Below are 24,596 nucleotides of genomic sequence, written 5' to 3' on the forward strand. Positions count from 1 at the left end.
AAAATAATAGTTTTAATAAAACTTTATGTGTAAAAAAATAAATTATTAACATAAATCTACTAATGTATTTTTTTTATCTTATTACAATTAATTTTGATCTAATAATATATTTTTTATATATAAATTTTAAATAAAAATCGTAGGTTTCATTTACAATTCATATATGCAAAAAAAATTAATTATTAGATCAAAATTAATTGTCACAAAATTTATTATGTAAATTTACATGTGCATTAAATATATATTAAAAAAAATTGTGTTATATATAACAACATTAATTATTTTATAACATAATTAATATATTAGCTCAGTTGGTTAGAATGTCATACTAATAACTCAAAAATCACAAGTTTGACTCTTACTTGGGCCATATTATGGATTTTTTATCCCTAATTGGTTTAGGAAATTTTATGGATTCCATAAACCAATTATGGAAGGACAATATGAGAGTTACATATATTGTGCTGGGTGTACCAGCATAACAAAAGGTGCAGGTAGCAATTCCCATTCAATTATCACAGGTTTTGGACCCTGGCCTGGCCTAACATAGCTGAGGCTGTTTTTTCCAGCACCCATTAAATTTCAAGTATCACCCTCATTTCATTTAAGGGTAATCCAGACTGTAATTTTTCATTCCGGATTGCCATTTTCAAAATAAAATGAAATGGTGCTTGAGACTTACGAATGAAGAAACAACACATAATTAAAGTAATCTTAATGAGTTGTGCCCGGTGTACTTTAGGTATAGTCCAACCCATTTTCTTCCAGCATCCCACTCATTTTCTTGTCACCATGAGCATAATTAGAAGGCCATTCCTTTTTAATTCAAGAGACATGCTAACAACTCATTCTCTAACAGTTTTGATCAACCCTCTCTTAGACTGTTTGGTTGAGGGGAAAAAGAGAGACTGAAGAAGAAATTGTGTGTCCCATATGGATCTCACACTCTTAGACTCTATTTTAATTCAAAAAAAAAAATTATTTTTATCTTCTCTATTTTCATCTTCTAAATCAATCAGAATATAAGGATTGAAAATTATAAAAATGTGAGTTTCATATTTTATTTAACGACTCATGATTTTGTAATTTCCATAAATTTCAACCAATAATAATGGGTTAAGAGTATGTTAGATTGTGTTGTTAACACTTCTCTTAATTTAATTTCTTCCTAACCATGATTCTGATAAACCCTTATTATTCACATTTGATAGTGACGGGCATCCAACATGAAGTTTTGATGCAGATCGAACCTTCCTAGATAAATTTGGAAAATCAGTTTCTGCACTTATAAAAATAGATAGAGTTGAAACTTTTGACAGCAATTTGTTGCCAGTTTTATCTCATACTTTGTGGATTCCCCGTGAATACCGCAGATACTTAAATTTTGGGATACCTACGTAACAAATAGTTAAATACCCATTTGGATCATCTGAGTTACCTATACCCGTCCCACTCCATTTATCATCCCTAATCAAAACCATCAGCTAGCTTTCTCACTGGTTTCAACCCAACACCTCTACTCTACAAAACAGCAAAATGAACTTTAGTAGACCACGGCACTTCCTTTAGGTTTCTTCGACAATGTCAGTTGCTACCACCAAATAATTCCAGAAATTGATAGACTAGAGCATAGGAGAAAAAACTTTTGACACCTGTGTAAAGTTTTAAATCTGAATAAAAAGCTACACAAAGGAAAATAGATTCAATACTCATGTAATCGATTGGAGAGTGCACGATTCCAAATAATTACAACATTTTGCACAAAATTGGAAATTATAACAGCGTACTAAAATGAAGGTAATGTACAAGCAGGCAGCAATTGAAGGAAAATTTTACATAAAAAGTCTAAGGTCAATATAATTTTATTGAACTACTAATCTCTGTAAGTGATCCAGGAAGACATCAAAGCTAACATCATCCGTAAAGATAATATCCCCTCCGGGATTGTAAGATTCAGTGTTATAAGTAGCAGAAGGGTTTAACTTTGCCAGTAAAAATCGAGCCTGCACATGATTAACATGGACATCAGTACAGGAACATCTTACATAAAAAGAAAACAAATGGAGAAAGTCACACTAGAAAAATACTAATATCCATAAAGCCGGTTCAAAGCGTATGGATCACATCACTTAAATTACAGCTATATTCCAATCCAAGCACACCAAGGAACAAAATAATTGAATTATTCTGAACATGTATAAACAATTTGCTTAGGGAGGGCATTCAATAAGAAACTGATAGGTGAATTATCCTTTTTTTTCCCTTGCATTGGATCTTAAGGAAACCATTAACCACATACACCAATTACAGAAAACCATTGCATCAAAAGTTCTTCCTCACCCATAAATTTTAATGCATTCTTCACACATTCTGACAATATTATAATGAATTGCAGCTTTATTCATTTGCTTTAGTAACTGATGTATAAATCCTTCCTAGCCGCACATAGAGGTACAATGATTGACAAGCTTGCTTAACCTTAAGATAATTTTAATATGTACTTAACAGTCTATTATTCAAAGCAAAAATTATAATGATTGACAATCCATGCCATGTAGAACCTAGAAAGTACATAGCAAATTTTGAAATGCATATATTTACACTGGGCAGAAAATTTATAATATATTCTTTAAATTATAGTTCTTATTTTTACAGCTGCATAAATTATTAAAAAATAATATGATTTTCGGGGAGAAAGACAAAAAAATTGAGGATACTTGGAGTTCTTAGTTGGTGTGCATGTACAGAATTGCTGAGTGAAATACAAAACGAGAGGAAAATGAAAAGAAAAAATAGAGAAAAATAATTCTGGGAATGAAAAGGGTAATTAGTTCGTAGCAAAGAAGAAAAAAAACAGTAGCAAGCAGGTCAACTCTATTGTATTACCAGATGATCAATGGCAAGAAGGAATAGAAAGTAACCTGAGAGCCATGCTGATCACAAACAACCAGGCGAGGTACAGGAAATCTCTCCTTTATAATTAAATCAGCATCATCATGAGGAGCTCGTAGCAATTGAGCAAATGCCTGCAAAATTTAGTTACTTAATCAAATATATTGTCAATGTGAAAGGTAAGAACATTGGTGACACAGTGCAGTTCTAGACATTATGACCTCAAGAAAACACTGATAGAAGCTTACAAAGAACTGGGAAAGGTGTCCAAAGACCAATTCCAATTTTTGTGGAGGGATGTCTACATGACTACAGACCTATGGATGCTTAATTCTAGCAATACAACCTGTATTAGGACTCCATAGATCTTCACATAGTATCGAAACAATGTATATACATCAGTACCACTTGTACTAATCTTATTAATATAATACAAACTAATTTTGCTGATAAAAAAAAAAAGTTGGTTTGACACAGGCCATAGCATGGATTTCCCACTCAAGAGTTAAGACATTAATGATAAAAGCTCAAAAAATAAAATAAGGCACATGTAGTATAAAACTGATGCCCAACTGCAGCCACCATGGAGCTGCCAGATTTATTAAAACTTTGCAGTGCTGCATACATAACCCTATAACTGAAAATATAAACTTAGCAGCAAGCCCAAGCACCTTACTGAATTTAATCTTAAACCAATATGATTAACTAAATCCCATAATCTACAATAACTTGTCTGGAACACTGAAATTAACCAAAATACTTCAACAATTTCACCTACGATTAATCTTACGCTTTATTGGGGATATATTGTCCCTTTAAGTTGGATATTGTAGTTCTCCAACAAAAACCTCGGAACAAAACTAAATAGAATAACTATTTTCAGATTTGCTATAGCATTTCCAAAGAATACCTGATGTTCTGGTTCATTATGATATCCAGCCTTACGCCACTGAGCAATGGTTGAACCATGAAAAATGACAACTGTGAAAAATGAATCCAAAAGCAGGATCTTATCAGCCGCAATGGCTGCAACATCAAGAAGAGCTGGTTCAGGACCAGCATGGAATGAATAAGAAATCAACGAAGGCTGAACCATGACAACAGAATTCGCAACATTTTCACGGTTTAGTATCATTCTAAAGTAAGCAGTCTCATCTGGGCTGTTGTTAAAGACCTGTGATAAATATAATTAAGGAAAATAAGTAAACATTAAAGTACAAAATATTACTGTGACAAATATCACAAACTTATAAATCCAACAATATAAAACACATACCTGAACAAACTGAGAGCGTCGTAAATGAAACATAAATTGAGGGAATATTGACAACCTGGGAGACAAACTGAAAGAAGATGGAGTGTCTTTTTGAAATTCCCCAAACCGAGAACACAAATTTATCAATGCCTTGTCCAACCATCTGATAGGATCAAATTCGGCCTGATACCAGAATCACATCATTACAAAACGTCACAACAACATTAAAAGAGCACAAAACCACATCAAGCAGATCAGTGAGAAAAAGATAAGCAGGTTCCCAGTTCTCACCTCTATGGGTGTGTGTCATGTGTATCAAGTGGCAAAGCAAACTTCTGAGACTCTTGATTCTTTATGTCAATGTACTTTTCAACTGTAGTTCTTGTATAATGGGTTTCAATTCACTATAGTTCCTCATTCTTTTTCATGAAAGGAGGAAAAGAAAAGGAAACCCCATGCCACTTTTCATGCGGTAATGTAGTTTTTAGCTGGATAAACTCAATGTTGTTTGATTTTTTTTCCTATTGCAGAATTTGATTTTAAGATATCAAATAACAATAATTTCTAAAAACCTCCATACATACTTTTTTCTGCATGTGGTATCTATAACATGCAGTAATTAATTATAATGCATTTTTAGTTCTGTAAATTAATTTACACACTCGTGGTGGGGATCCATTTATTGAAGGAGAAGGCATTTTCAAACTTGAACATGATTTTCCTGGTTTGAGACCAACCACAGTCACTCCTATGAGAGACCAAGTGTAAGATCAATTCCTATCCAAGAGGGAGACAGAATTATTGAACTAAACTGATGCTCCCAGCTATGGAGGAAACACCCTAGCCCAATACATATACACATGACAGAAAACAAAATATGTGCACCCCCTGAATGTGATATCTATAACATGCAGTAATTACTTATAATGCATTTTTAGTTCTGTAAATTGATTTTACACACATGGTAGGGATCCACTTATTCAAGGAGAAGGCACTTTCAAACTTGAAAGTGATTTTCCTGGTTTGTGAGAACAACCACAGTAACTGCTATGAGAGACCAAGTGATAAGATCAATTCCAATCCAAGAGGGAGACAATATTATTGAACTAAACAGAAAGTGTTCCAAGAGCAAAAGCATCCAGATGTAGAAGTAGAACCCAACATGGGGCATCAGCAAACCTAGGAGAGAAAACAAACCAACAGCCCGAAAAGTGCAGACAAGGGTGGTACAAGACCCCAAAACGGATAAAGTGAACTCAGATCAGGCATTATAGCAAGCAGAGCCAAGTCTGGCGGCATTAGGAAAGGCCAGAAAAAAAATGACTCAGCCACACATGGCTGGCAATGCAGTGAGGAGGAAGTCACAGCCTAGATGCACATATAAGCACCTCACAGCTCAAATGGCCATGAAACTCCCAGGGACAACAATGTTGATCCTAGAGGTGGTGTCCAGAAAAGTCATCAAAAAAGTGGTCAGAGCAAAGAATAATGCTGAAAAAATGTCTGGACTGGAGACAAAAAGGCAGCTAGAATGAGGCACATGGCCAGCAAAGAAGACCGAGACCAGAAACCAGAGAAGGAATACAGTTTTCAGAAGGGAAAAAAATCACCAATGGACAGTGGTGGGTCCACTGGGAATTCATGGAATAGGGTTGTCTCTAGTCAAACTCTAGACACCATGCAGAAAGAGACAAAAAACAAGAGAGCATTCCATGTGTCTTTTTCTTGGTGAATGAAGGGGGTAAAGCCCAAACAACAAACTAAAAGCCGCGACAGAACACGGTTGAGGATACATCTGCTAAAATAGCATAAGACAAGAAGAAAGGTACAAATTCAAAAATCTTAATCTGTCCCTCAAGCAAATAGCCAAAGTTAGCTAACAAATCAGCAACTTGGTTTCCTTCTCTCTAAGTATGAGACCAATCAAAAAATACCTCCAAGCCTCCTAAAACCATCAATCTTCAGAACCAGAGCATAACAGCATGAGAAGCAGGACAGCCAAACCTTAAAAAGTTAATATTGATAACAGTTACCCTAATTACCTATTTACTATAATTTGATAGGGCTCATAATATCACCAATTAAAATATTTACATAATCTCTAACACCTATGATTGTATGATTTATCAAAAATTTAGTATGCATGGTCAAGATAATATCTCGTAATTCAACAATAAGGTATCTTAAATTTTTATTCTACAAAAAATTATAAAACAAAGTAAATGTTCACGACTTCAGCAATAAGTGGATCCCTTCCACACACACACACAAGCACAGAAGGTTGATACATTTATCCAAATATAAGAAAAGTGAAGAAAACATCCGGCACTAACCTCTGTTTCCATTTTGAAGGAGACTTGGCGTGCCATGACTATAGCAGCTGCTTCTTGGTCAAATCCAGCAATCAAGTCCTACATTTTAGACAAGTAATATAGGAACAGTGAAAATTTTCAGAAAATACCAAACAATGAATGAATAACTAACAAATGATAATTTTTTTAACACCAAAAAAGGAAAGGAGTACTCAAATTACTTGAAAAATCATCCCATGAAACATCAAACCAACCATAAGCACTGACTAATATTATCACACAAAAGACTTTGAAGGCCCCACATCGACTAGGTATATGGCCAAAGTACTCTACAAATGGCTTGAGCAATACCCCCCATGATAGGACTCAGCCCACTCGCCCAACTCAGTCCACTCGTCCAAAGAGAGAGACTCACCCACCAGCTCATTTAGATGACTACGTCCAATATTAAACACGTGCATATTAGTTAGTAGTGGAACGCGCACTCCATTAGGATTGTCAGTAGTTTGTTACGTATTATTTCGTGCATGTAATAGTGAATAGAAGGTTCTGGTACGTGTAAGGGAATACCCTATATAAAGCAAGAATATACGATGAATAAAGTAAGGACGTTTTACTCTCAGCTTTTATAATCTTCTTCTTCACCTTTCCCAGGAGACTCGACCCCTTAGTCTCGAATTCAAGGGGGTGCTTCTATCAAGAGCATAATACGCGTTCGAAAATCACAAATAGGCTGGAAGAGGTGATCCTCCGTCTCACCCAGACCAACCACGATATGTCTCTGCGCTTGGATACCATCCAGGAGCAACTCCACCTCCTGCAACTTCAACACCACACCCCGCCGTCACCTCCACCCTTACCTTCCCCACAGTCGTCACCTTCCTCCCGCCATCACCTCAAGCTGGATATTCCCCGCTTTGACAGCACCGACGCCATGGGATGGATCTTCAAGATCTCCCAGTTCTTCGATTACCACCACACGCCGGATGAGGAACGCATCTCCGTTGCATCCTTCTACATGGATGGGCCAGCTCTCAGCTGGTATCAATGGATGTTTCGAAATGGCTTTATCACATCGTGGACTGCACTTCTTCAGGCTCTCGAGAATCGCTTTGCACCTACATATTTTGAGGACCCCAAAGGTGCTTTGTTCAAGCTTACCCAGACTGGATCAGTCAATGACTACTTGCACGAATTTGAGCGCCTTGCTAATAGAATCACGGGCCTTCCATCATCCTTTTTGCTCAGTTGTTTTGTTTCCGGCCTCGTGCCAGAAATTGCGCCGAGAGGTTCAGGCTTTCCAGCCAACAAGAAGCTAGGCAAGGGAAGAAACATAGTGGTAGAAAAAGTAAACAAAGGAAAAGGCTTTGTTTTGCATCTTAATCTTTATATGTAATGAAAAATGTACAGTGCATCATTCCCAAACTACTTTTATCGCTTTTGCAATTTGAAAACTCCAACCAAATTGTTTTAGCAATGAATGCAGATCAAAAGAATCAGGAAATCACAAGGTTGAAGATGAAACCTTACCTGTATACTTTCAGGTCCAGCAACCCATCTACGTGAAAGGGTCGTAACCCGTAATCTCATTTGCCCACCGTTATTCTGATAACTGAAGCAAAACATCTGTGATGAGTGAGAAATATTTAATGTACATTACCATAACAGACAAAAGATTACTCAAAGCAGGATTAAGATGGTTTTCATACTAAGTCAAGAATTGGAAGTAAAATTGATTGCTTGTGGACTGGATTGTTGCATCAGGAGTTTCCTTCCTCACAACGTCAAAAAATAGACACAATGATGTGGATTTGTCAAGGCCACACATTTTCCATGCACTTGTACCCCCTTGACCAATAGTAACATCTGAGCATAATGGGCCTTTCTGCAAATACAAAGCAGCAGATAAGCATCTATGTTGTGGGGATAAGTAGCAGAAAAAGGCGAGTTCTTATAGACATACCTTTTCAAGAGATGCACAAGGGCCAATAATACCTTGGACTTTCAAGTCCTTAGAGCAGTTTATCTCAAATATTCCACTGCGAAAAGAAGTTAAATGATCAATAAAAGTCGATATATAAAGGAAAACATGACAATCAGGAGCATCTATACTAGCTGTTAAAAGAGATTAAAATGTCTTAGAAATCAGAATAGTATACATTTGTAGTGAGGCTATGCTCATGATAGCATTTATGGTCTATTATCCAGCACTAACTTGGTGTCAGAGCTTGGTTATTCCAATACATAAAAGAATGGAGCTGATTAAGTCAGGCAGTCAGAAGCCATAGGACATGCTGATTAGCACCAGAATATATTTAGGGAATCAGTACGGCTAAAAGAGCTGATGTTCCTTCACCTTCACTGTTCTTCTTTTGGTTAGAAAGCATGCTTCTACTAAACTTGTAACAAGCTTAAACTTAAGGGAGAGTATTAAAAGATATATGGATTAATAGTTTTATTGTAGATTGCTTGAGGGCTAGTACTAGTGCTTGACCTAAGTACAAAAGTATTAGTACAAATAAGAGTTTTAAGTTATGATATTTTATTATATCATCAATAATATATTCAGTTAATACAGTTAGCAGTCTTTTTTCTCTGTTAGGATGTATAATGAGAGTGAATAAGGACGGCTGTTAGTCAGTTATTCTTTTTTTTTATCAGCAAGTTAGTCAGTTATTCTATCAGTTAGTTAGTTGGACTAGTCAGTTGGTTGGTTAGAAGAAATTGGTTATAAATAGGAAAAATCAGATTGGGAGAGGGCAATCAATGAATTTGATAGATTGTGTAAATGAAAGGAGAGATCATTTGTGAAGGGGAAAACCCTTGGGGAGAATTCTATTCTCCATTTTCTATTCTTCTCTTCAACAGAGTTCTGTTCTTTTGGTTCTCTCTCTAGTTTCCATCTTGTTTTCTCTGGATTTCTGTCAATATCTCTTTTGCTTCTTCCCTAACCCTAAAACTTGCCATTTGAACAAGAATCAACTTGTTTTCCAATTTTGCACAATTATACACTGGTACAGTAATCACACAAATGTAACTATAAATCTATAATACTATTTAGCATTTAACTAACATAGTAACTCAACTAACAATGATAAATTTATGCATACAGTTATCCTTACTACACCAACAAGAAACACAACTCAGGAAGATTAATATATCAGATAAAGAAAATAAAAATGAAAATCTTTATGACTTACTTTGAAGATAGGCCCAAATCATAATCACCCGATTGGAAAATACGCTTTAGTGAATCCTTGAACACTGAATGGCCAAAACTTTCAGCAAGTACAACAAGACCTCCGGTTCTTTCAACAGCAGTTTTAAGTTCAGCAATTCCAACCTGGAGGATAAAGTATACAGCAGAAATTTAATATTTTTTAATATATGAAAATTATACAAAGTAAAACAACCACAAGCAGAGATTTCTTAAACCAATGGCTCAATGGCAGGATTGCTTCAAAATATCAAACACTACTTCATTTTAAAAATAATGATTGAAACAATTCTTTTCCATAAAATTAAAATTTAACAAATAAAAATAGAAGAGAAGATTACAGGCAAGAGAGATCAGGAATCCTCTTAAAAATGAAGAAAACAGGGGAAGAAAAAATCAACTTGGCCAAAAGAAAATATGTTTGCATGAAAAAAAAATCATAATCATTCTAATCATAATCCTCCTAATATGTTTGGGAAGAAGTAAATTACAAGTTAAACCACCATCACAAACTCTTGATTACACTGGATGTACTTGGAAGTTGGACTGTTACTTAAATATTCTATGCTTGACAAAAACTTAACAGTGAAAGGTTCTTTAGGTGGAAAACAGAGATAAACATGGTCAACTTTTAAACAGACAAAATGCTGTGTACCAACCAGAAAAGGTCAGTTGATAAAAGTGAAAACATTACCTGATCAAGAGCACAAGCAAAAAGATCTAGTACATGACCTTGATGCACAAGCTGCTTCGAAAGTCCATCATAGAATTTCACACATTTATGGTAATGTGGCACAGAATCTTTATCCAGATCCTTGTGAGAGCGAATTGGTTCAGAAAGTTGTTTGGATACAATCTGCAATATACAATAGTTCATATAGAGAGAATCAGCTTAATGCCATCAACCAATCAAGTGAGATGGAAATCATTCTTGCCCATGATATCAAGAGAAGGAAAAAAAAACTGAAAGCATGACCCTACGACTCATGAAAGTAAATGTTAATTCATACAATTACATTTTTATTTTATATGTGTAGGCATTAAATATCAGCAGCTAGTTTGGACTATGTAGCACCAACATGTGTCAGACACAGACACTTAATGAAACACATATGAAACATGTCAGTCACTTCATCATAGAGACTATAGTACAATATCATGATTCATGAACCAACTATAACAAAAGCTCAAGCTGTTAAGTGAAGGTGCATTAATAGTTTCATTCGTTCACAACATCTCTAGCAATAAATATAACATTACCCATAGGTGGATTTAGCATGCAGGTAATTTCAGACCAGAAAGTTAGATATCTCTATATCAAATACCTACTACCTAGAATTCAAGATCTGATTTGGTATGTAAACTAAGCATCCATTTGGATTTCATTTTGGCCAACAAAGCAAAATTAATGGCTCCTCTTGTCTATAGCACAAGATGTGAGACTAGTTTTAATTGTAGAGAAAATTTCTGCTGTGACCAAACTTCATTTCACCACCTCAACAAAGTGGACACCAAGTAGTTAAATACATTCCCAAGGAATTTAAAGCATGGAGATTTATTGTACTTGCCAGTGGATGACAACATACCAAATGATCCAAAACTACTAAAATATTTGTATTTAGATTAAGAGAAATTAATAAAGAGGATGGGGGAAAAGTACAAAAGAGGGTGTGATTATGATATACTCCAAAAGAAGCCAAAAAAGGACAAAAAGGAAAAACCCACACAAGAAACCTCAGTTCACAATACTCCAAAATCATAAGAACTGTAATGGAGCTATAACTGCCGTCATAAAATAAAACTAGATAACTTCGTCAAATAAGAACTTCCAAATGTAAAGGAAGATTTTAAACTATAAAGCCCAAAACAACTTTCCCTTACCCTCAACACAAAATTCAAATTCAAAACATCAATAAAATCCTATTTAAGAGTTCATTTCCTATGCACCCCTCCACAATTCACTGTAATGACTAATCTTTGTAGCTCCTTCTCTGCTTCCTTCATCATATTCTAGCTCTATGGCAATAAAAACAACTCAACAACCTTACCAACAAATTAACCAGTCTTTACCCCACCGAGTCAAGAAAATATCATCCATCACAGAATTAACTTGCAATGCCTACTGGCATATTGGACATAACCTTTTCCCCCATGATCTTTTCGCTTTGACTGAAAGACGTCACATTTTGAGTATATGGATATGGACAAGAGAGAATTCCTTCTATAACACAGACATGAATAGAAGGATCTAAGTCTAACATATAATCTTGTACTTATGGAATCTTGGAAGCCTAAACTAAAGTATAATTATTAACCTTTACGTAAGCATTTTTTTCTTAAAAGGCTCCTTCACTCCCAGCCTAAACACTCCATGGATCACCCCTTTGCTCATCATAGTTTTACCCAGATAAAACCACAACACTAACTAATTATAGAACTCATATATTGCCACATATATAACTACAACATTAAATAGCGCATTGCTAAGCTTACACAAAAATACACAGGTTTCATGAGTAGCTCTTACAGGAGCAGGTCCTTCAGTAGCCGGTCCTCCAATAAATGCCATTATTCTCGCAGCAGAGCCAGGGACACATGCCCCCAACAAACCCGCCGCGATACTCAGTGCCGTGCTGGTGCACCGAGCAGCACGCTGATCCGCCGGCACCGCCCAAGGATCCTTCTGCAGCTCCTCCAATACCTGCCAACCAAACCACACAAATTAACATAAAATACACTCCAAATTCATTTCATTCCACTACAAGAAACACTCAATACACAAATTAACAGCAATACACTCCAAATTCATTTCATTCCACCACAAGAGACACACGACAAACATTACCGAATTGACAGTAGAGTGCACACGCACAAACTTACACCAAATAAAGTCCAAATTCATTTCATTCCACACAAGCACTACCGAACTGAGAGTAGAGTGCATGCATGCACACAAATTAACACCAAATAGAGTTATACACTCTACATTCATTTAATTCCATGAGAGACACTCTTCTCAAATTGAAACTGGAGTGCACACACAAATTAACAACAAATACCAGGGTTTTAAAAACGGTCTAGGACCACAATTTTGACCACATCATCCTCAAGGATTTTAGAGTCTCTACAACAACATCACAACTGCAATTGCGGTCACATCAGGTGCATTTGTTAGCAATTTCCCACATCATCAAGCATCACAACAAAACAGCAACTGCAATTATAAACCTTGTAAAAAACAGTGCTAATTCATTTCATTCCACTACAACAGACACTCAACAAACATAACTGAATTGAAAGTGAAATGTAAGTGCACACGCACAAATCAACACAAAACATATACATTCCTCCAAATCCATTCCACTCCAGTGCTACACACACTCAACAAACAATACCAAATTGAGAGCAGCACACACAAATCACCACCAAACACACACCAAAAACCAACAACCTTACCGAATTGATAGTGAACTCGCACTCCGACGCCGGCACGAGGAACCTCGAAATACTTTCCGGGGAGAGCCCGTCCCTCGCGCCAGCCACCACGCCGACCGCCGGGCGCGGCTTCTTCGCGAAAAAACTCATCTGCTCGAGCAGCTGGTCCTTCGTCAAATCCTTAGATCCCTTGAAAACATAAGTCTTCGGCACCGCACCAAACCCTAATTCGTGAACATGAACAAACGTTCCAAACGTAATGAGTCCAACGAGCGAGTTCTCGGGCAAAAGCTCAACCGCCTGCGCGAGCGCGGAGCGCAGGAACCCGATCTCCTCTTCGATGACGCACGTGTCGACGACAAAGAGGAAAACAGGGGGTACGGAGGGGTTATTATAAGTGGGGCCCACGGCGGCGTCGGAGTTGTACTCGACGGTGGTGTACTGCGGGAAGAGCTCGGCGGGGAGGGAGTCGTCGGAGATGGAGGAGTAGTGAGGGGGGAAGTGGTTGCGCTGGAAGCAGAAGGGGCAGATCCAGATCTTGGCGGCGAAGTCGACGATGCAGAAGGGGTTGAGGACGGAGCGGCACGTGCGGCACCGGAGAGGGGAGTAGTTGAGGACCGGCATCGAGGGGAAGTGCTTTATCGGAGTGTAGACGGCGGAGATGGGGACGACGGCGTTTTGGGCGTCCTGCTTCGTGCCGGGGATCACGTTCCACGGCATTCGAACGCCGTCTTGGGATTCGAGATCCAGAAATTCGGCCATGGTGAAAGCGAAGGTTTGGATCTGCTGCAATGGAATGTGCAGTTCTTCTACTTCTTTGCGAAGGCTTGATCACAGTGTGTAGTGGAAAAGCATGCGTTCTCAAGGGTGAATTTGATTGGTAAGTTGATGCATAGATTCTACTAACCACAACAACTAACTAGAGATTTTGACTGAGGAAGATTGAGCTTATTATTGTTTGAAAATCAATGTTTGTATTTAAAAAATAAATTGATTATATATAAAAAAATTTATACGGATACTCAATCACAACCTATCATTTAAAAGTTATATTAATGCGAAGTATGACACTCAATATTTTATACTATTACGACATGATTATTGATCTCTTTTTTTTTTAATAATAATCAAAAATTGAAAGAAAGAAAAAATTGTGTATTTTTGAATGATGGTTCAAAAAGTACTCTGAGTTCTTTTCTTTTGTTTTTGAACTAAAATGATACTCATTATTTGATGAAGAATAAGTATCAATGGCATGATTAAAAACATGATGACCATCATACAATCTAAACGTCCTTGACAATTAATAGGTGACTTGATTCGCTTGTTTTTGAATAAAACTAATCAACTAGTGTTGAATTGAAAAGTTGTATGTATTTATCAAGAATAGAGTCAAACTCTAGAACATTTGTTGATTGTTGCATAAGGCCATCAATCACCATTATGCAATCTGATTCAATGACCACATTTTGCAAACGCAAGTCCCCAATCCATGAGAGAGCAGCTAATAAAGCCATAACTTCAGCTTCATGAAAGGGAGAAGAATCATGTTGCCATGAAATTTTTGCTGTCAAAAAACTTCCTTGGCTATTTCAGATACATATACAATTGCAAATCTACCTTGTTCAACTCATATAGATGCATTGATATTGCATTTGAAAATGTCATATGTGATGAGAATCCTGAAACTGGTCAAATACAGGCTAAAGGCCCAAGTGGAGAAGGACGAAAATCCAAGTGGAGAAGGATAAAGCCCCCGAGTGGAGAAGGATAAAGGCCCAAGTGGAGAAGGATTAAGGTCTAGAGGCAGAGACACTATCAAGACTATTAATTGTTGTTGACGACCCAAACTAATTTAAAGGCCCAAGTTAAATATGTTTTTAGTTATAATTTTTATTTATTGTAATTTTGGCTCAAACAGTTTAGAAGGTTCATGTCTATTTTTATCTTTTTGTTCAGATACATTATAAGTATTCGTATTTATTTTCAATAAAGAGAACTTTTGGCATTTGATAAAATTTGGGTGAGAGTTTCTCCCTGGGTTCCTTGTTGAACCAATCTTAGACTTATCAAGGTAATCCTTGTGGCGTCTACCCTGACTTATCTTCCTTCACCGAAAGTGGCGTTATCCAAGTCTCTGTAACCTGTATCAAGCGATCCGCCCCGTAAGGTTCATATCATCTGGTATCAGAGCTTCGGCTCTTGATACAGGTTTTATCCTATCCAAATCTTTTTCTTTGTATTCTGTCCAAGTTAGTGTTTTTGTCCTTGTTCTGTTATTTGCGTTCTTGTTTACATCTTGTTTCGTTCTTGTTTGCGTCTTGTAATTTGTTATTTGCGTTCTTGTTCTTGTTCTTGTTCTTGTCACGTTCTTGTTCTTGTTCTTGTTCTTGTTGCTTGTGTCTTTCACACTTTGTGTCAAAAAAAAAAGTTACAGAAATTTTGAAAAAAAAATGGATGTTTGTTCTTTGAATACGAAATTGAGGCATTTAGAGGTATCTTTTTTTGGAAATAAAATCGTGGATCAAATCCCCTATTCCAGATTCTCCTCTGAATTCTGAGCGTTTTGATATATAGTGGGCCTCAAACGGACAACCGTAGCAAAAGTTATGAGCATTTGAAGTTTACTTGTCCTATCTATTGTCATATTTGTTATCCTATCTAGTATCTTATTTGTTATCCTATCTAATATCTTATTTGTTATCATATTTGTTACCCAAATTAAAGCTAATATGTTATCCAAATCCAATCTAATATATTATTATCCAAATCAAGTCCAAGTTGTTATCCCAAATCAAATCTGTTTGAGATCATTATATTGTCTTTCCTTTTATTTTATATTACCTTGTGTGTCTAATTTGGTCCATCCAGGAACTTAAGAGGAAAGGCAAGAGGGAATACATTACACAAAAGCCTATATTGAGAGCATCAAACACGAGTGAACTACCATCAAAGAGAGAAACACGTGAGTAGAGTATGGTGAGGTCCTGAATTTTTTTAATTTACTGCAAAATTCTTTGTTCCTTAATCATGGCAAGAGCTGGTGACAATAGTGGTGTATATCATCAACTGGACAGATCTCAGCACTTATTTTTGGACGCGATGACTACACAAATGCAACGTTTGTTGAATCGTAACAAAGAAGAGCTCTACAGACGAATAGCCAAATCTTCCTTGTTTACTCTTAAATCTTTATCCCCTAGAGAAGTGTGTGATGACCAAATCAGAATGAGAGAAAAGAGAGAACAAGAGAAAGAAAATAGTGAGGCACCACAAAGGAATATGAAAAAGAAGAGTGATACACCCGAGGAAAAGAGTGATACACATAAGAGAGAGAGTGATACACATGAGAGAAAATTTAATTATTTTGCAGAGGCGAGTGAAGTGAGGAAAGTGTTACCTGCTCATGAACCACTCAATCTACAGTATTGCAAAGACAGTAAAATTTCTACTGATAATTCTAATGAGTTTACTATTTCTATTTCTCCTAGTGTTCAACCCTTATTGCAGAAATTTAAAAATGTTTTTCCTAAGGAGATTCCTCATGGACTGCCACCTTCAAGAGGCATAGAACATCAAGTTGATCTCCTCCCCAGAGCTTCATTACCTAACAGGCCAAGTGAATGTGCAAATTGCATCCCCAAGAGACTCAACGTAAGGATGCACATGCCAAAGTTGAGTATGTGAAAAGATTGTATGACCAAGTGAATGTGCAAATTGCAAAGAAGAATGAAAGCTATACCAAGCAAGCCAACAAGAAAAGGAAGGAAGTGGTACTTGAACCCGGTGATGATCTTGGACATTTGAGGGCAAATGTTTTCCAAGAAGGAGGGAATGATGAGAATCCTGAAACTGGTCAAATACAGGCTAAAGGCCCAAGTGGAGAAGGACAAAGACCCAAGTGGAGAAGGATAAAGCCCCCGAGTGGAGAAGGATAAAGGCCCAAGTGGAGAAGGATTAAGGTCTAGAGGCAGAGACACTATCAAGACTATTAATTGTTGCTGACGACCCAAACTAATTTAAAGGCCCAAGTTAAATATGTTTTTAGTTATAATTTTTATTTATTGTAATTTTGGCTCAAACTGTTTAGAAGGTTCATGTCTATTTTTATCTTTTTGTTCAGATACACTATAAGTATTCGTATTTATTTTCAATAAAGAGAACTTTTGGCATTTGATAAAATTTGGGTGAGAGTTTCTCCCTGGGTTCCTTGTTGAACCAATCTTAGACTTATCAAGGTAATCCTTATGGCGTCTACCCTGACTTATCTTCCTTCACCGGAAGTGGCGTCATCCAAATCTCTGTAACCTGTATCAAGCGATCCGCCCCGTAAAGTTCACATCAATATAGTGGTTTGGTCTAGCGGTAAAAATGTTAAGTATTTGGAGTATTGTTATTGGTATTTGCAATCCAATCACATTGTCTAGCATGAACCAACTATCAATCTCTCAAATAGTCAAGAGTGTATTTGACTTGAATATTTGGTGGCTTATGAGAATCATATCATATTATTTTGTTTCGTCACCTCCATAAACACTAGAAAAACAGATGAAAGTAGAGATGTATATTGCCCTGGAATGTGTTCCAATAAATCCAAGAAAGGTTCAATGAAACCTTCAACATTATCTACAATAGAACACATGTTTCCCATAAACCTAAAATCTGCCAAACTTGACGTGCAAGATCATAGCCAAGGAAAATGTGCCACTCGATCTCGAGAACAACATTACAAAATGAACACGTAAATGGGTGTCATACCCTAATTTCGTCTGGGGACTATTGTTTGATGGCATGCAACCTTTGGTTGACCGCTTCGAGATACTTGACACCCTTTGTTACACAATACGTGAAGTTCCGAGACATGCCGAAAATCAAAAGGAAGCATTGTTACGCAATTCGTGAAATTCTGTAACATGCCGAAAATCAAAAGGAAGTATTGTTACGCAATCCGAGAGTTTCCGTAACATTCCGAAAGCTAAAAAAGGGAGTAATTACATGACCCGTAAGGTTCCGTAACCTTACAGAAAGAAAACAAGTATCGTTACGAAATTCGTAAAGTTTCGTAATGTTACGGAAAAAGAATCACCAAAAAAGTAAAGGGAGTGTATTTAGTAAAAAGGGGGTGCAAATAGCAACCAGGCCCACTTGGGCCTTCCAGGATGTTCCTCCAGAAGGCATTTGCTTCTGGAGGAAACAACCTGGCTCGCCTGGGTGAGCTGGGTGGCAAGCTCCTCCCCTATTTTCCTATAAATAGAGGGAGGAGTGAAGGAGAAAGGGGTTCAGTCCTTCTGGTACTTCGTAATCACTTAAAATTAGAGAGGAAAATTGTTTCCGTGAAGAAAATTCAAGTGGAGGCGCTTCCGTAACGTTTCCGTGGGTGATTTCGCGAAGATTTTCAACCGTTCTTCGTCGTTCGTCGTTCGTTCTTCGTCGTTCTTCGGTCTTCAACCGGTAAGTTCCCGAAATTGAACTTTTCAATTCATTTTATGTACCCTTAGTGGTCCCCACTTGTTTCGCATGCTTTTATTTTCATTTCATTTACTTTCCGTACCCCCTTTTGACGTGCTTTAGTCATTTACTTAAGTCATTTTCTTGCCTAATCAAAAAATAAAATAAATTTCCACCGATCATTTGAATTGTAATATCCGTTAATTTCTATTAAAGTGAAATCCGATCGTTCGGTCTTGCCGTAACCACGTTGGAAACCAAAAAGAGGTAAAATAATAATATAATAATCAAAAAATATCTTTTAGTAAAATAAACCAAAAAAATCAATCGGATGTTTCTCTTTGGGATTTCTCTTTCTTGATTGAATTGAATAATAACTAAAGTGAAACTAAGGCTAAAATCAACTCGCAAAGTCAAGCTCGTCCACAAAAATCACTAAAAAGGATTTTAAGGTTCGATACCTCAGTTTTTTCTCACCAAGTAAAAATGGATTATTTTAAGGTCCAACGCCTTAAAAGGACCACCTTCCAAGTAAAAAGAATCGCTTGATTCGCCTTTTAGAAAGAACTACGTAGGTCTGATTTCCTCTTCGATGGAGGGTACGTAGGAGCAAGAGCCCCGCTTTTGTTGACCTAAAAAAATAAAAAAGAAAAATAAAAGTTTAGGTATACAATTTCACACAATTCTAAAATTAAGGCTGTTGTCCTTTGGGACAAACGTGAGAGGTGCTAATACATTCCTCAAACGTAAATACAACTCCCGAATCTGGAATATTCTTTATGACCGGTTTCCTTCGGTTTTTCTGACGTTTTCCACAAATAAACGTTGGTGGCGACTCCGCGCATTTTCCTCCTTTGGAAGACGCACTCGTGAGCCTCGCCTCGCTCGCCCGCAAAAGGGTAGGTTGTGACAATGGGCATTAAACCTATTTAGATAAAAGATGTTGGGAGGCACCCTCTAACCATCCTCCAAAAACTTTTCATCTTTTAGGGAATCTTAAGGTTCCAAATATGAGCATCATTTACCAGGTACTTTGAGAGCATCATTCTAGATGAGTGAATTCATCATGAAAATAGTAGATGGACTAAATTGTGCGTGTGTCATGCTTGGTCAATTTCCAAGTAATGTGATCTTTATCATCATGGTTATATATAGGAAGCCTCATGGTCTCCAAAACATTACGAGAGTTAAATGTATCATCAAGCAAATCATCAATCCCAAAATTTGTGATAGGGTCCATCAGATCACATACCCTAAATTGATCAATACCATTTAAAGGGATGCTTGTGATAAAAGAATTTTCATTTGTGCACAACCATGGATCTTTCAACATGTGGATATTGCTTATCTCCCCTAAATACCAACTTTAACCATCACCCGTGAAACCTAGATGCTATGTCAAACATAACTAGCTAGGATTATGGCTCAATTGGGCATCCATAAAATCTCCATCAAAGAAATATTTGGTTATGAAAATGCGATAAACAATAACATCAATGTTAGATAAGAATCTCCAACCTTGCTTCCCTAGCATAGCTAAATTGAAGCCATATAAGTTACAAAAACGCATACCCCCAAATTCTTTCCACATGGTAATAAACTTAGCAAGATGATTCCTTTTCCAAAGCTTTTATATGATCCCAACCAAAATGAATTTAGCATCCTTTGTATTTTATCACTCAAATACAAGGAGAAAGTCATTCACCTGTCAAGCTAGTGACATTAAAAAAGCGCTTACTGAGAGGCAACCTTGCTCATCCTTTTTCTCTCTTAGCTTTGTTTTAATTTTGTCACTATTTTTTTTATTTCTTCTTGCTCTCTTTTATGTTTTGTGTTGCTTTATGTGATTTTAGGCTCCCCTTCACAAAATGAAGATACTAAAAAAAATTTCTTAAAAAAATATGGTGGGGGTATGACGTTCATCATGGTCGTGACCATTATCACAAAAAAATTCCTCTACAATCCAGCAAAGGTCATAGGGGTTCATGAATTCATTCATGACCATGACAAGCGTCGTTCGGAAAAAGCCCTTCAAATTCTAGCACAAATCACGGGGGCATGCTTGCATTCACGATTGTGACATCCCTAATTGCTAGCTTCTCGGCGACTTTCACACGGGGAAACTTTACTCAATTCCTTATTGGTCAGAACTCTCCATCGATTAGAACCTTCCATAGGTACAGTCCCATACATGAGACTTTTCAGTGTTCTTTGTCTTTACTCACTCGCTCTCTGGGAAACTTCCCAGAAGATCACTCAACTCATAATTGCTCCAAGTTAAGCATGTTTAACTGTGAAATTCTTAAGTGATGGACTACCGAAAAGTAGATGCATCTTGTTGGTATAGGTAGTACCAATTAATTCCTTTAAGTCATTTTCAATTGTACAGACCTATACCTACACAACCTTTGGATCACTTATTTCAATGCGATTCATTCGAGGTGTTACATGCTCACCAACTTACGTATGATTTATCCTCAAATCACATCATACTAAAAAAGAACTCTTCTCTGATACCATGTGCAATGCCCCTGATTATTGATATCTCGACAACTCACACCCTATGACATTTCTCTCAGTGATACTTTATTAAGCTTCTTGTTGGTTAGAATCTTTCACTAGTTAAACCCTTCGAATGTAACCTTTTTTGAGACCTCAACAATTTGTTTCAACAGCTTTCAGGATCAATGACTATCCCCATAAACTAACACGAGACTTTTTAATATGTTTTGTTCTCACTCACATGTTCTCCGAGAAACTTCCTAAAAGGTCACCCATCCTATAATTCTCCAAGTCAAGGACAATTAGCTGTGGAGCTATTAAGTGATGGGTTCTCGAAAAGTACATGTATCTTATTGGTATAGGTAATACCAGTTAATTCATTTAAGTCATCTTCAATTATATAGTCTCATACCTACACAACCTCTGAACCTTTCTCATTTCGGTGTGATTTGTTCAGGGTGTTACAAGCATCATTTTAGAAATGACATTCAACATCCAATACAAATCATGGGGGCGTGATTTGAATCATGGTCATGACAAGAGTCGATTATGGCCACTTTAAGGTTCAAAAAGAGGTCACCCCCTAAGCATGATGGCCATGAAAAAAAAAGAAGCTAAAAGAGGGGTGCAAATTGTAAAGGTTAGGGTATAGAAAGAAAATGACAAAAAAATAAATTCTCCAACCCTCAAAATTTTCTTCCTTTCTTCTTTTCTCCAACATCGCAAGACCATATCTTCTTCTTCTTTTTCATTTTGAAGCCACCAACAACATGACCACCACTGCACGCCCCAACTCCACCATTGCACTACCATATCCTTCACAATGCCATCATCAGTGTACCATGTCATTTTGTATGCTACCCGTATGAGTTTTATCCACCCCCTCTTAAGACTGTGGTCCACCTTGATTGGCCAATGAGAGTTGAGGACAAACACTTTCTTGGCCAGGGGGGGTAAGATCATGGACCTATGATGAATGGAGGAGGACGTTGACTTGTCCTCTTGAGGTTAGTTTTTCGTTATTTTCTTTTACTATTTTTTGTTAATGTATGTTTTTAGAATAATTGTGAACTATTGGCTTGCAATGCTTTCTTGCTTGTTTTTGTTGAGGCATGAATAAAAGTGTTTTTGGTTCCATGCATGATTGTGGTTGCACTCCTAAAATTTTTGTGTATGTTTCCAATTGTGGTTAATGTGTGTGAAAATCTTACATGGAGGCCTTTGTTTCCTTGAGACCTAGCCTAATGAGGAATTATTGCTATATATGAGTGGCACCATTAATATTGACACTTACGATTTTGTTTGATTTTCTTGAGTCTAGATTGCATGCATACTGCTTACTTGGAAAATGATCATGGCCTTGTATCTTAATTTTAGCCAATGGCCAAAAAGCTTTTCCCTGAACAATAAAATCCTTTGCACCCTTTTTGAGCTAAACAATGGATTTTTTTCCTAATGTATGTGCCTTTACCCTAAAAATAAAGACAATATTTTCCCAATCCTAGGAATACAAGAGCAATTTGAGAGGTAAGGTCTAACATTATGTTTGGGGTGTCTTACCAAACACCTAAAATTTTTGTGAAGAAGGGTGTCCTAAGAAAATCACAGTGTCACAATTGGTTACAAAAAAATGTCTAACCTTTGTGATGCAATCCTACCCCGCAAGGGCATTGGAGAGAAGACTCCAAGTAGATTAGGCCAGAGATCCAAGGGAAGGCCCTAGGGCTCTTATGAGCCTTAGGGTAGATTTTGAGCTCATGGGCTAAGTATGAGCCTTCTTATCTTTGTAAATATTAGAATAGGTTTTTTCCTTCGTTTAGGCCTTGTATTTTGGCCATTCTAGTAGTATAGGGTTTTAGCCTTGTATTTCGAGGCATTTTGAGTAGTCTTTGTAGTAGGGAATTTTTTTGTATTTTCATGTATTTTGTCATGGGGGTGAGCTTAGCTATTATAGGGGGTGTGTAGCTAAGTTCTAGCTTCTCATCTCAAGGAGGTGAGCTTAGCTATTAGAGAGGTGTGTGTAGCTAAGCTCTAGTTTCTTTAGGAATCTTTTCAAGGAAGCTTCTCAAGGAGGTGAGCTTAGTTATTAGAGGGGTGTGTGTAGCTAAGCTCTAGCTTCTCAAGGAAGTTTTCTCAAAGAAGCTTCTCAAGGAAATTTTCTCAAGAAAGCTTCTCAAGGAAGCTACCTAGTCTATAAATAGAAACATGTGTAACACTTGTTGTAACTTTGATGAATGAGAGTCTTGTGAGACATACTTCAAAGTTCCACTTCTCTCCCTCTTTTATTCCTTCAATTTCGTGCTCCCCCTCTCTCTTTCTCTCCCTCTTTCTTTTCCTCCATTGAAACATCCTTCCAAGCTTCTTATCCAAGGCTCATCTTGGTGGTGAAGCTCCTTCTTCCATGGCTTATTCCCTAGTGGATGGCGCCTCCTCTCACCTCTTCTCCTTTGTCTTCCGCTGCATCTCCATGGTGGAAAATCACCATTAAAGGACCTCATTGAAGCTCAAAGATTCAGCCTCCATAGAAGCCCCACAAGCAAGCTTCCATCACTTTGTCCCACAATGAGTAAAAAAAGAAATAAATGAACAAGTGAGACCTAGGTGAAACCAAATGAGTGGTTTGAGTTAATGAGAAAATTTGGGACACAAATTTTTCTAATTGTTGGGATTGAATTGAGATTCCACTTTCTTTTTGGTCTTATATTCTCCAGGTTTTTAAATCCCAAGAAAAACCAATTTTGTTTGTTTGCCCAATTGCGTTGCAAGCCAATAAATCCCTTAGTGATTCTTCCTTGCATGTGTGTTGATTGTGAAATTTTGAGAAATGAAAAGTAAAATCAACATTTGTGGTTTCAATGTGTTGCTTGATAGCTACACTTACCCATGTTGTGTGATTGAGTGATACACTTTGTGAGGACCAATGAACATCAGTGGTTTTTTGCTTTCTTTGTCATCCATATTAATCTCTTGATGAATGGTCACTTGAATCTTCTACATGAGTACCACATTATGTTTAGACTAGGTTGCTTTGGATTTTGTTTTGATATCATTCTTGATAATGATAAATTGAAAATTTATTGCAAGACATATTTTTGTGTTTTTAATGCTTCTTAGGATTGTCATTGCTAGTTGTTTGATTTGTTGCTCAAGGACGAGCAACGTTCTAAGTTTGGGATATTGATAATTATTTTTCCTTCCTACATTTTATAGTGTTGTAGAGACAATTGTGTGATATTCCTTATGCTTTTGAGCTTTGCTTGTAGGCATTTTTAGTCAAATTTGAATAAAAAAATAGTTTATTTAGGATTTGTGTTTATATCTTTTATGTTTGATCTTTGGGTTGTTTGCTTATGTTTGTAGGAACTTTGTTTAAGCCTGAATCAAGTAAAGGAGAGTCCTCAATTAACTACATTAGGAGATTTTTAGAAGCCTTAAAGCTAAGAAGAAAAGAGTGATCCATGCTAAAGGAATAAAAAAAGATCATGGACCCATGATTAGAAGCTAAACAAATTGATTTTAATAGTCAGAACAATTC

The 24,596-nt window shown here is 36.8% G+C and overlaps 1 protein-coding gene across 1 annotated transcript; it reads right to left on the reverse strand.

The window, feature by feature from the left end:
• Nucleotides 1-1,683: 1,683 nt before the first annotated feature.
• LOC114406387 (protein transport protein SEC23-like) lies at nt 1,684-14,071 on the reverse strand. Its single transcript, XM_028369077.1, has 12 exons — nt 13,133-14,071; nt 12,204-12,377; nt 10,371-10,532; nt 9,660-9,802; nt 8,423-8,498; nt 8,169-8,344; nt 7,990-8,071; nt 6,481-6,558; nt 4,169-4,330; nt 3,803-4,066; nt 2,922-3,026; nt 1,684-2,003 (listed from the first exon to the last, which is right to left on the reverse strand). Exons 1-12 carry the CDS (start codon nt 13,871-13,873, stop codon nt 1,863-1,865), a joined length of 2,304 nt encoding a protein of 767 aa, XP_028224878.1. The 5' UTR covers nt 13,874-14,071; the 3' UTR covers nt 1,684-1,862.
• Nucleotides 14,072-24,596: the final 10,525 nt, after the last annotated feature.

This window comes from Glycine soja, chromosome 3, assembly GCF_004193775.1.
Source record: "Glycine soja cultivar W05 chromosome 3, ASM419377v2, whole genome shotgun sequence".
NCBI lineage: Eukaryota > Viridiplantae > Streptophyta > Magnoliopsida > Fabales > Fabaceae > Glycine > Glycine soja.

Excerpts from the sequence above, each read along its gene's own strand:
- LOC114406387 (XM_028369077.1), bottom strand. The coding sequence starts at position 13,873 with ATGGCCGAATTTCTGGATCTCGAATCCCAAGACGGCGTTCGAATGCCG. Across the intron at positions 8,345-8,422 it reads CTTGTGCATCTCTTGAAAAG|AAAGGCCCATTATGCTCAGA; the intron begins GTATGTCTATAA and ends TTGTATTTGCAG. Across the intron at positions 2,004-2,921 it reads GTGATCAGCATGGCTCTCAG|GCTCGATTTTTACTGGCAAA; the intron begins GTTACTTTCTAT and ends AATCATGTGCAG.